This window comes from Lactuca serriola, chromosome 6 (assembly GCF_051521515.1).
Source record: "Lactuca serriola cultivar US96UC23 chromosome 6, Lser_US96UC23_V15, whole genome shotgun sequence".
NCBI lineage: Eukaryota > Viridiplantae > Streptophyta > Magnoliopsida > Asterales > Asteraceae > Lactuca > Lactuca serriola.
Window position 1 is genome coordinate 147,295,712 of NC_136413.1, and position 12,314 is coordinate 147,308,025.

Sequence of the window (12,314 nt, forward strand, 5' to 3'; positions counted from 1 at the left end):
AGATTACTTAACATCAGGTTAAACAAAATATGAAAATACATATAAAACAAGAAAGTGCTTAGCCTATGAGTATGTATTAGCATCCTATTTCAGTAACAATAATCTTTCTATTTTTGTGAGAAAGAATTTGCAATTAATCCTAAAATATTCAAATTTAAATATTTAACAATGATATTTCTTATTATTGTTCAATTTATTTAGCTTATTTGCTTTAAATCATTTACAATTCTATTTGAAAAGAAACAAAGATTCTTATTTCTTATTATAATCAAATACATACTTTACTGTAAAAGTAAAACTTGACTCAAATAATGATGTCGAGGTACAAAACTTTTTCAATTATCAAGATTCGTAACTTGACTAAAATGGCCCGGTATATAATATTATATCATGTTTTTAAACTAATATTCTTATTTTTTTTTTCGGTGTATCCTTTACACAACAAGTCTGGTGTTTTTACCAAATTTCTTCACTTTTGTGAATATGTTCAAAATCAATTCAAGTGTGATATCAAACCCTTTCGATACGACCATATCGACGAACTTGACAACCATCACTTCCACGTCATTTGTTAAAACATAATTGAATTCCGCTGATCTTATCCTCATACCTCCCAACACAATGCGAAGTCCGAACGTATGATTTGATCCATCAAACACCCAAAATATGAATAAAAACCGCAAATTGAATAAATCGAATAAAACACAATAGACACAATTTGGTTGAAAAAGATGGATAAAAACTACAAAAATAATGAATTAAGAGTTAACTTTTTACCTTAAATTGGAAAAGGGACACAGTATGCCCAAAACCCAATTTCGGTTCCAAATCCAAATCCCCGAAACCAATTTCATTATATCATTCCGATTCTTAATTCTATTAAAATGTAAATTCCAGGTTCCTGAACATTTTACACCCCTTGCTTTACAAAGATGCCCGATACTATTTTTGGGATTATACATTATTACAATTACAATTTACAAAATAAATCTTTTAAGTTTTAATTAAGAAAAAGGTTATGTAATTAATTTGTAAAACGTTACAAATCCAACTAAGAATCTATCACGCTGGCCATACCCATCTATACGTTATCATCATCAAAACTTTATATAAATACCCCTTCATTGGGCCGATTCTTTTTATCCTTGTTTCATCGTAGGTTTTATCGAGGCTATCAGATTCCCACCTCATCACTGATCACTCAGATCAAAGAAAGGTAATTTCATTTTTCATTTCGTGTTTTTAATCGGATTTTTCTTGTCCATTATTTCAAATTAACCCTATCTTGTATACAAGCCGTATAAGAAACACCCAACTGGTAGCTCACTTCACAGTCGATTGTATCAATTAGGGACTAGGGTTTAAAAGGGCTAGCTTTTTTTTTTATGGGGTTTTGTTTTTCTGGATATCTTTTTTGAAATAATTTATACCTTTTTTTGCGAATCTCTACTCGAATCTTAATTAGTTGACGATGGCTCGATTGATTATTCCCTGCAAAGGTTCGAGCTTGCCGAGGACTTGTCTCTTGGGTTTGATTTCGTCTGCACATGTGATTACCGAATACCATTTATTAATTTTTATGTTCGTTTGTGTTCTTGATTATTATCTAATTAACTTAATAAAAGTTTTCCACAGTTAGCGTTTTGTTTTCAAGATACGTGAAGATTAAGGATACGTGTTAGTGTGTTACTCTCAGTGGTGGGATTTTTGAGCATCGTGTAATTTTACATGAATAATCTGACTATTATTTGGAGCAGTATTCTTGCAGAAAATCTTACTTTTTTGGCAATTAATAATCAGAAATTCAGAATAATATTTAGTTTACCTAAAGAAATGGAACTGATTATCGTGACTTCAAATTACAAGAATTAGTTTAAACTCACATTGAAACACTCCATAAATGCAATATTTTGTAATTTAAGTTCATCTTTATGTTTCTATTACCCTTTTGATCTATTTACATCTTTATAAGTTGATTTTCTTCGTAATTTAATCTTTTTTCCCCTCCAGGATTCATTTATAAGATTTTTATGTCATATTTGGTGTCAAATTTAAGTGTGCTAGATTACATGTGTTGACTAATTTTTCCAAGTCAACCATGTTCTATGGAGCCTAAGAAATGCAACACTTTTTCATCTATATAATTAAAAGTTCCCATAAAGTGTGCGATAAAACGTTTATATTATATTTTCCTAATTCACTCGACCTATACTTTAATGGTTTTTAACACGTTTCACACGAGTTTTTTTTACATTTTTTGATTGAAAACATTGCAGCTTCAACCTACATGTCGTATCCCATCAGTAAAATACTCCAACACCATCTCTAAATACAGGCTTTATCATAATTCACAGGTTTGTATTTATATCAATAATAATAATTAAATTATCTTTCCATTTGTGTTTAAAATCTGATATTGATCCACTTTCATGGCATAATTGTATTTTGTTTAGCAAATTATACGCAAAAGTTGCCGATTTCCATACCTTTATTCACCGGTTAGTTTTTACACATAACTGTTTTAATAAATATCAAATAATGTTAGCCGACATTTTGTATATATTGATAGTATAGGACTCCACATATCTAACAAACATTTAAGATTCTTGTTATTAAATGAGTACATTTTGTTTAATAATGATTCATGTTTGGTTTTTAGAGAACTAATCAAACGAGTAGGAGACTCGTTTGTTCTGTGGCAACCGAATCCGTGTCAAAATCATTTGAAGAATCGAAAATGGAGGGTCCTAAAGAGATTTTCCTAAAAGATTACAAATTACCAGATTACTACTTTGATACGGTTTGTACTTTGTTCAACTAAAATGCATGTTATTTTTTTAAAGTTTGCATCTTTATGGTTTTTTTGTGAATGAATTGTTAATTCAGGTGGATCTAAAGTTTACATTGGGTGAAGAAAAGACAATCGTGTTTGCAAAAATCAATGTTGTCCCTAGAGTCAATGGTAATAACAGATGTTAATTAATTGAAAAGACGTGTAACAGAGTCAAAGTTATGTTCTTTTCTTGATTATTTAGTGAATGGATGCTGTTTTGACAGGTGTTACTCCTCCATTGGCTTTGGATGGGATTGATCTCAAGCTGATTTCGGTCAAGATTAATGGAAATGAATTAAAGGTATGGAAACACTAAAGTTTATCTTTAATTTCCCATTAAGTTCTGTCTTGACTAAAGCTTACATTTTTTTTTAAATGTTCAGGAGGAAGATTATGATGTAGATGCTCGGCATCTAATTCTCAAAGCACCTCCAAGTGGGAGTTTTACCTTGGAAACTGTTACTGAAATCTTACCACAACATAACACATCATTAGAGGTAAAAAAAAATCTACTATTTAATTCTGTTCTCTTTAGGGATTTGCTAAAGTTTGATTAATGTTTGTTTTGTAGGGTCTTTACAAGTCGTCTGGCAATTTCTGCACACAATGTGAAGCGGAAGGTTTCAGAAAGATAACTTATTTTCAGGTTTGTTATATCAAGTGATTATTGATATCGATTTGTTTTCTAGTTATTCTTTCTCCCTTTTTTCATATTTTATTAATATTATTAATCTTGGTTTCAGGATCGCCCTGATATTATGGCAAAATATACTGTTCGTATTGAGGCTGACAAGTCACTTTACCCTGTGCTATTGTCCAATGGAAACCTCATTAATCAAGGAGATTTAGAGGTGAAACTTGTCTTCTTATATATCTTACCAAATTAAGTCATTTTTTTCTGCATTAAGTAAGAGATTAAGGTCTTGATTGCAGGGTGGGAAGCATTTTGCTGTTTGGGAGGATCCATTCAAGAAACCTTGTTATCTTTTTGCATTGGTTGCAGGAGAATTAGAGAGCAGAGATGACACTTTCATAACATGTTCAGGTCGAAAAGTTGATTTAAGAATATGGACCCCACCACAAGATCTCCCCAAAACCAAACATGCCATGTATTCTCTTAAAGCAGCCATGAAATGGGATGAAGATGTTAGTTCTTCTTCTTCTTCCATACTCCCACTTCCTTCCATCTTTATTAACATCTTGACTCAAGGGCGTTTTTGTCATTTCATCTCTGGTTCTAGGTTTTTGGTCTAGAGTATGATCTTGATCTCTTCAACATCGTTGCTGTTCCCGATTTCAACATGTAGGCAAATTGGCAAAACTTTTTTTTTTTTTTTTTTTTAATTTTGTTTTGTTGTCTGGATTTAATTTCTTTACTTACATTTTTTTGTGGTTTTAAATTGGCAGGGGAGCCATGGAAAACAAGAGCTTGAATGTATGTGTGTATAGACATATAGTAGTAATTATATAATCTTTTTTCCGCATAAAAAAATGTTTTTTATTAATCTTTTTTTTTTGTTCTTGAATAGATTTTCAATTCTAAGCTTGTTTTGGCATCACCTGAGACTGCATCAGATGCAGATTATGCTGCAATTTTGGGTGTTATTGGTCACGAGGTTTGAGATTCTTTATTCATTTGGTCTTTTTTTAAGAAAATATATATTACTTAATTTGCTTAAATAATAATTTGTATATATACCCCTTCTATATATTGCAGTATTTCCATAACTGGACTGGCAACAGGTTTGATTATATAAACTTTTATTGATCATATTCTAAAAAAAATATGAAATATCGTTCTGATTTTTTTATAAATCTTTATAGAGTGACATGTCGTGACTGGTTCCAATTGAGTTTGAAGGAAGGTCTTACTGTTTTTCGTGATCAAGTAAGACCATGTTGCAGACTTTTTTTTAAAAAAAAAATCATTGTATCTTTTTCATTAATAAACATTTAATGATTATAACATGTTTTGCAGGAATTTTCATCTGATTTAGGCAGTCGAACAGTTAAGAGAATTGGTGATGTTTCAAAGCTCCGTATATATCAATTTTCACAGGTTTTCATCTTTAATCTAATTGGACATCAATTAAATATTGTTTTTATTTTTTCCTTTTTATAATAATTGTTGTCTTTTCTAGGATGCGGGACCCATGGCTCACCCTGTTAGGCCTCACTCTTACATTAAGGTCCGGAGTTCATTTCCGTTTTTGTAATCTCTCTTTTTTCTATTAAAGTTTCAAAACTTACCCTCAACTTTCAACTGTTTTTCTTTTCCTCCTCTCCAGATGGACAATTTCTATACAGTAACGGTATGCTTCTGATACGTTCACCCTCGGTTTACTATTTGTTCTGTTTTGACATGAAAACACAAAAAGTCAATGAATTTAAATTTTTATTATATATATTTTATATTGACAGGTGTACGAAAAGGGTGCTGAAGTTGTCCGTATGTACAAAACTTTATTGGGAAGTGAAGGGTTCCGAAAGGTAAGGAGAAAGAAGAGATTCAGTGGTTATTTTTAGGGTTAAATGCAAGAAATAACAATGTTTCCTATTTTCATTTCTTCATATTAGCACTTGATTGTGATGTAGAATTGATGTTTGTTGTTTTAGGGAACGGATTTGTACTTTAAAAGGCATGATGGACAAGCAGTAACTTGTGAAGATTTCTTTGCTGCTATGAGAGATGCTAACAATGTCGATTTTGCTAATTTCTTATTATGGTATTTTACTTTTACCATATATATATATATATTTTTTAATGGTTTTTATTTAAAGATTTTTATAATGTCAACAATCATGACTTGTGTTTAGGTATTCACAAGCTGGTACCCCTATTGTGAAAGTTACATCTTCTTACAATGCTGAAGCTCGAACCTTTTCTTTGAAGTTTAGGTAAGTTTTCAAGACACTATTTTTAGTTTATTTTTATAAATTACCGTTGTAATTTTTATTTTTTTTTCAGTCAAACAGTGCCACCTACACCAGGTCAGCCTACAAAAGAGCCAATGTTCATTCCTGTAGCTATGGGGCTTCTTGATTCAAGTGGAAAAGACATGCCATTATCATCTTTCTATCAAGATGGGAAGTTAGTGTCCATCACATCTGGTGCTCAGCCTGTCTACACTACTGTTCTCAGGGTTACAAAGGTAATTTTACACTTTGTAGGGCCCGTGAAAACTTTTATAAGTTATTCATCATACAAACTAAATCATTTTTGTGTCTTAAATTTAGGCTGAAGAAGAATTTGTATTCCATGATTTGGATGAAAAACCGATTCCATCACTGTTAAGGGGTTATAGCGCTCCTATTCGCCTACACTCTGATCTCACAGAAAACGATTTGTTTTTCCTTCTTGCTCATGATTCAGATGGATTTAATCGGTAAGAAAGACAAAATGTTATGTATAGTTTCACCATTTTGTTGATTTAGCCATTCAACTGTTATTATTTTTATTATTGAAGTTGGGAAGCTGGACAAATATTGGCAAGGAAACTGATGCTCAACCAAGTTGTTAACTTTCAAAAAGATGAGAAATTGGTTCTTGATCCACAATTTGTGCATGGTATCAAATGTATTCTTTTAGATTCGAGTCTAGACAAGGTATTTTTCTTTGAAGTTCTTTTTTTTTTTTGTTCTTGTAGTTTTCAAGATTTGAGGTAAAATTGAGCACTAAGTTTATTCCTTTTTATTTAGGAATTTATTGCAAAAGCAATAACTCTCCCTGGTGAAGGTGAGATTATGGACATGATGGAAGTTGCAGACCCTGATGCTGTTCATGCTGTTCGATCTTTTATCAGAAAGCAGCTTGCTTTGGAGTTGAAACAAGAATTCATAAACAAGGTAAAAAATATGCCTCCTACCCACCCCACCCCACATATAAACATCGCGTGAATTAATGTTGACATGTTTGACTTTGACAGGTGAAAGAAAATAGGAGCTCAGAGAGCTATGAGTTTGACCATGTTAATATGGCAAGACGTGCTCTTAAGAACACTGCTCTTGGTATATATATTTTGCTCTTAAGTACCCTTTTTTTTATGTTGACAAGTGTTGATGTTTATGATAGTGACTTTTTTTTTTTTTTTTTTTTGGAAAAAAAAGGGTATCTTGCATCTCTTGAAGATGAAGAAATCAGTGAGCTTGTGTTGAATGAATACAAAAGTGCAACAAATATGACAGATCAATTCTCAGCTCTTGCAGCCATTGCTCAAAAACCGGGTAATGCGCGTGAAGAAGCTTTGGCTGACTTTTATGAAAAATGGCAGCATGATTACCTGGTAAATTCTTGTTTTATGTAATTTATTTAGATTTATTGAAGTAAAAAAAAGGATCTTTTTTATATGTTTGTTTTGTTTTCTTGAATTTTAGGTGGTTAACAAGTGGTTTTCACTTCAATCTGCATCGGATATTCCTGGGAATGTTGAGAATGTTAAGAAACTTTTGAATCATCCTGCATTTGACCTAAGGAATCCCAACAAGGTCACAACTTTACTCTTATTTTACTCACCATTTTATATGGAAAAAAAAAGCAAAAAGAGAAATGGGTCAAAATGGTTTAGAAGTCTTATTTTCTTGAACTTTGATTTTGGACAGGTTTATTCACTGATTGGAGGATTTTGTGCATCGCCTGTTAACTTCCATGCTAAAGATGGTTCAGGCTACAAATTCTTGGGAGACCTTGTGGTGCAGCTTGACAAACTGAACCCACAGGTGAAAATGACTTAATTACCCTTCTTTATCTTTCTTCATTCGAGTCGGACCTAAATCAGATTTTTAAAACACCCTTGTAAAGCATTTTACAATAGGGCTGGATGCAAGATGTTGCAATTGCATCATTCTTGTATCCAACTCTTTTACAATACGAATCTTCTGGGGTTGATTGAAATTACCATTTTACCCTTGTCTTGATCCAGGTGGCGTCTAGGATGGTTTCAGCCTTTTCCAGATGGAAGCGATATGATGATACCCGCCAAAAACTTTCCAAGGTAACGAATCTTGATCTTTAATTAATTATCATATGCTATATATAATAAACAAAAAAATAGTAATAATTGAAAGTATGTTTTGCTAATTCTTGATGAAATTGGAAAAACAGGCACAGCTGGAGATGATTGTGTGTTGTAACGGGCTCTCAGAGAACGTATTTGAAATCGCCTCAAAGAGTTTGGCTGTTTAGAATCTTTCTTTTTATGAAAGAATCAAAGTGGTGATCATATAAAACTTGAATTAGAATAATGATGTTTTAGTTACTTATGTACTGGTAAAATCCCCTGAAATGGTAAGAACATGAATAATTTTACAACTTTTTTCCTTTGAGTTTGTTGAAGATCTTCAGGTGAAAAAGAAATGCTATTTTTCTTGGTCTAGTCCTTATGTTCCGAAATTTTCAACAAATATAATACATTTTATGCTTATTGCATTTGATCATTTTAACATAAAAAACAAGGTCACCTGTTTTACAAAACGGGCAAGGTTAGGGTTAGAATTTCAACTCGAATATGACTTGAAAATGACCCGTTTATTTATATGCAAGTTTTTTGAATTATTTAAATAAACTAGAAAAATACAAAACCAAAACCATAAGGAAAAGAAAACCTTCAAGTCGAGTCGTTTTGTAATTTTGAAATGACTTAGCCGTGAAGATCAAAACTTTATTTTCAGTTTTTTCATTCTCTTCTAAACTATACAATCCCTTTGACCACATATTGTTCATATCAACTGGTAAAATTCTTTATAGGTATAAGTTTTAGTTATCTTTGTATGTTCACTTGCTAACAATTCCTCAATCTTAGTTTTTCTGGGTATTTTTGTTTGTTAATCATTAAAACAGACGAGATTGTAAACTACTGGAATTTGATTTGCAGATAACAGAGGATTTGTGTTGCTTCCAATGATGTGTGTTCCTTTTCAACATTGAGATTAAGTCAAATTTTAAGTACTTAATGGACAAACTCTGAACCAAACTAGTTCCTAACACCATTAAGCCTTAACATCCAAGTACTTAATTGATTAAGCCCTTCTTTTGCTTGATCTCTTTATGCCGGAAATGATATATATACATTCAAAAATTCATAAAAGGAAATAACGGTTGTGAATTAAGACACATATTTTATGGAGATCTTAATGAATATATAAAACTCAAGCGAAAATTTATAAACTAGTAGTAAATATAAATGATTAAGTCATCTTTGTCTTTTTCTTTTGCATTTAATGCTTGGGAGAGTCCCATAATTTCTTCTTGCTTCATTTTTCCACAATGAATCCTTTCTTCTTGTCTTTAACCATTAAGTCAAGCAAACTTGAGTTTGAATTCCATATGTGTCAGTTAGAGAAACAGAAAGGAAAAAAGGTGAGATAGGCTTGCATTAATTATTACATCTACTTAAGTCATTAGTTGATCACAAGTAAGAGAAAGAGTCGATATAGTTTCTCATTTACTTCAAAACCCATATGTAGTTTTTGCATGCATGAAAAAGAGTACTTAAGTGAGTTCTAAGCCAAGATAACCATAATCTTTCTTCCCCAATACATTCTAAATATATAACAACATTTCTCGAGTTTTGGGGCTTATTTTGTTGAAGCAAAACCCCAAAAATACACCTACAAGGAGTTGGTATATCAAGAGAGGTATTTAGGTAACATACTTCGCAAGCTTGGTCTTTGAAGCTTCAAAATCTGAAGTTGTGTTCATTTTAAGGTATACATATGTCTAAGATCTCCCCTTTTTAAATTCATAAAGTTTATATTTTTATACCATCAAGTTTACATTCACTCACTTGGAGTCACAAAAATATGTATAAAACACACTTGAAATCCTATTTATATGTACTTTTAGTATGTTTTATATAAAGAGTTATAGATATACTTTCTGTAAAAATCATCTAAAAAATAAAATATATATTTATTCTATAGTTTTGGTTCAATTGGAAAAGTAAAATAAACCAAAAATGAGTTTTTAATTATACGAGTTTTTTAGCCGTATTATGTATTTTTAACATAACCTATGTATAATTGATTTTGAGTATACAATGAAACTTTATGTTTTCTGTAAAAATGGATTTTTACATAAAGGATTATTTATATACAAGTTGGTATTTTTCCAGATGAATAATATACAGCAGAGTATTTATCACAAAATAGAATTTTTGTGTATTTGAAGTTATATAGTGTATTAAATTTTATATAGATTTTCTACGCTTATAACTTAATAAGAAAATTATATATTTTGCCATAAAAATGATATTGATTTCATTTTTATATAAAAAGAGTATTAATGACGCTATAAATAACACTTTATAACTTATAACGTTTTTATCATAAAAACCTATACATGTTGCTCGGAATAAAATTATACAATTAAACTTTTGGTAATCATATGTTATTGAAAATATTTATGTCATTTATATTAACTATAAAATAATTATTATTACATTTAGTTGATAAAAAATTTATTGTCGATAAGGATATGTGTTTGGCAAAACTAACTGATGACTGAAAGCTATAAGTTTTATTTGTGAAGTAGTGTTCGACAAAAATAGTTGTTAACTTTTAAAGATGTAAAATTACATTAAAACTAAAACATAAAAGCTACCAAAAAGTTATTTGAACTAACTTTTAGATCATTTTTTTTTTTTTGGGAAAATGACTTGGGAGGGTAATAAACTGTTGGTTTTGTTTACATTTGGTCTTTTTTTTTTGTATCAAATATACCATAGAACTTATTAGTTGTGTTCGCAATAACCATTTTGACCGGCTATCACCTGTTACTCAAGGTTTCTGGTGATTATTCTCTCCGGCACCTTCTCGGTGAAACATGAATATTCCGACGAGTTCTTGGCAAATCAGATATGTGTTATTGTTTGTCAAATCCGAAATTGTTTTAAGCATTGTCACATCATAACCCACACATGTCGAAGATTGAAAACTGAAATTGTGTTTGTGTGTGAAAAAGCAAAAACTGAAGTCGTTTTTTAGGGTTTTCATTTGAAGAAGATGGCAAAATTGAGCCTCAAAATCAAGCTTAACGATGAACATTTGTCGACATATAGTTGTTTAGTTTTGACGAACATACACGAAGAACACACTCCATATCCAAAATCGAGTTTCAAAATCTAAGATCGAGATCGAAAATCGCAAATGGAAGCTTCATTGTTCTTGTTAATGGAGAAATAAATGGTTTCTTCTTTGTTTTTGAAAACCCAGAAACGCGAAAACTAAAATATGAAATCTTGTTTGTGTGTGAGAAATCAAAATCTGAAATCGTTTATAGGGTTTTCATATGAACAAGATGGCAAAATCAAGCCTCAAAATTGATCTTAACGAAGAATATTTTCTACATTTTGTTTCCAAATTTGAAGAATACATACGAAGAACACACTCCACACAAATCGAAGGGTTTCTTCTTTGTTTTTGAAAACCCAGAAACGAAACCCTTGAAATCAAATGGTTTGAAATCGATTTGTTCCACACAACACACACCTAAAATTCTCTTATAGGTAGGAGCTTCAAGAACGAACGAACCCTAGATTTTCGGGGTTTTGATTTTCTGATTTCGAGTTTGGATCAGATTTTTGTGTTTGTGTATGTGTAAAATTTCCATCAAAACTCTCTTACCCGACATGAATTGCTTCATATTTGTGCGACCTTTGCCAAGAACTCGTCGGAATATCATGTTTCGCCGGAGAAGGTGACCAGAGAGTTGTCGAAGAAGGTGACCGGAGAGGACAAAGACACCAGAAACCTTTGAGATTGTCTATGTTTCGACGTATTTATTATTATTATTATTATTTTATGTTTTCGTACTTATTTTCTCGACCTATATTTTAATGTTTTTTAAAACGTTTCACGCAAGGTTTACAATTTTTTTATTGAAACATTGTAGCTTCAGCCTATGTGTCGTATCCCATTAGTAAAATGCTCAAACACCATCTCTAAATACATATATTATCATGAGTCAAAGGTTCGCATCAATAACAATTAAATAATCTTCCTGGTTGTGTTTTAAAAACTAATCTTGATACGTTTTCATTAGGGGTGAGCAAAAATCGTACCACAACTAAAATTAACCGCAACCGTAATAAAAAACGATGGTGAAGTTTTCTATTTTTCAAAAACTGCAAATTGCGGTGCGGTGCGGTTATCAGTTTTCAAAAACCGCAAAAAACCGCACTGCATATATTACATATAATTTTTTTATTAATTATTACTATATTAAATATTAAAAATAAGACAAGTTTCATGGTTGAAAGATAGATAAAATACTAGAAGACAAAAGTGTTGGTTTTTTGTTATGCTTAACTTTGGAAAATGATGAAATTAAACAATTTAAAGATATTTATTGTTAATTAGTATTGATTTGACGTTTTTAAAATATTAGTTGTTTGTGATTTAAATTAATTGTTTTATACCTTATGGTTTTTTTTTATTTTTTATTTATTTTTTTTTTTTATAATCATAAAAGTAATATGTTTGAACT

The 12,314-nt window shown here is 30.9% G+C and overlaps 1 protein-coding gene across 6 annotated transcripts; it reads left to right on the plus strand.

The window, feature by feature from the left end:
- Positions 1–1,065: 1,065 nt before the first annotated feature.
- On the plus strand, positions 1,066–8,205 carry LOC145057041 (puromycin-sensitive aminopeptidase-like). 6 transcript variants are annotated; one of them, XM_079004802.1, is made up of 31 exons: positions 1,086–1,216; positions 1,466–1,549; positions 2,277–2,354; positions 2,454–2,498; positions 2,660–2,800; positions 2,887–2,962; positions 3,058–3,134; positions 3,217–3,330; positions 3,405–3,479; positions 3,577–3,684; positions 3,767–3,979; positions 4,075–4,136; positions 4,241–4,268; positions 4,363–4,449; positions 4,551–4,576; positions 4,658–4,721; positions 4,812–4,892; positions 4,975–5,022; positions 5,122–5,145; positions 5,255–5,323; positions 5,450–5,559; positions 5,651–5,731; positions 5,802–5,985; positions 6,071–6,219; positions 6,301–6,439; positions 6,533–6,679; positions 6,760–7,116; positions 7,208–7,318; positions 7,433–7,549; positions 7,753–7,824; positions 7,935–8,205. In XM_079004802.1, the coding sequence occupies exons 2-31, from the start codon at positions 1,472–1,474 to the stop codon at positions 8,013–8,015; spliced, it is 3,042 nt and encodes a 1,013-aa protein (XP_078860928.1). In that variant the 5' UTR covers positions 1,086–1,216; positions 1,466–1,471; the 3' UTR covers positions 8,016–8,205. The 6 variants fall into 6 exon arrangements, with proteins under 6 accessions (XP_078860931.1, XP_078860932.1, XP_078860928.1 ...); XM_079004804.1 differs by lacking the exon at positions 1,086–1,216 and having other exon boundaries at positions 1,322–1,549; positions 6,760–6,841; positions 6,941–7,116; XM_079004805.1 differs by lacking the exon at positions 1,466–1,549 and having other exon boundaries at positions 1,066–1,216.
- The last annotated feature ends 4,109 nt before the right edge of the window (positions 8,206–12,314 follow it).

Coding starts and splice junctions, on each gene's coding strand:
- LOC145057041 (XM_079004802.1), top strand. CDS start 1,472: ATGGCTCGATTGATTATTCCCTGCAAAGGTTCGAGCTTGCCGAGGACT. Junction 5,023..5,121: donor GGCCTCACTCTTACATTAAG/GTCCGGAGTTCA, acceptor CCTCCTCTCCAG/ATGGACAATTTCTATACAGT. Junction 7,550..7,752: donor TTGACAAACTGAACCCACAG/GTGAAAATGACT, acceptor GTCTTGATCCAG/GTGGCGTCTAGGATGGTTTC.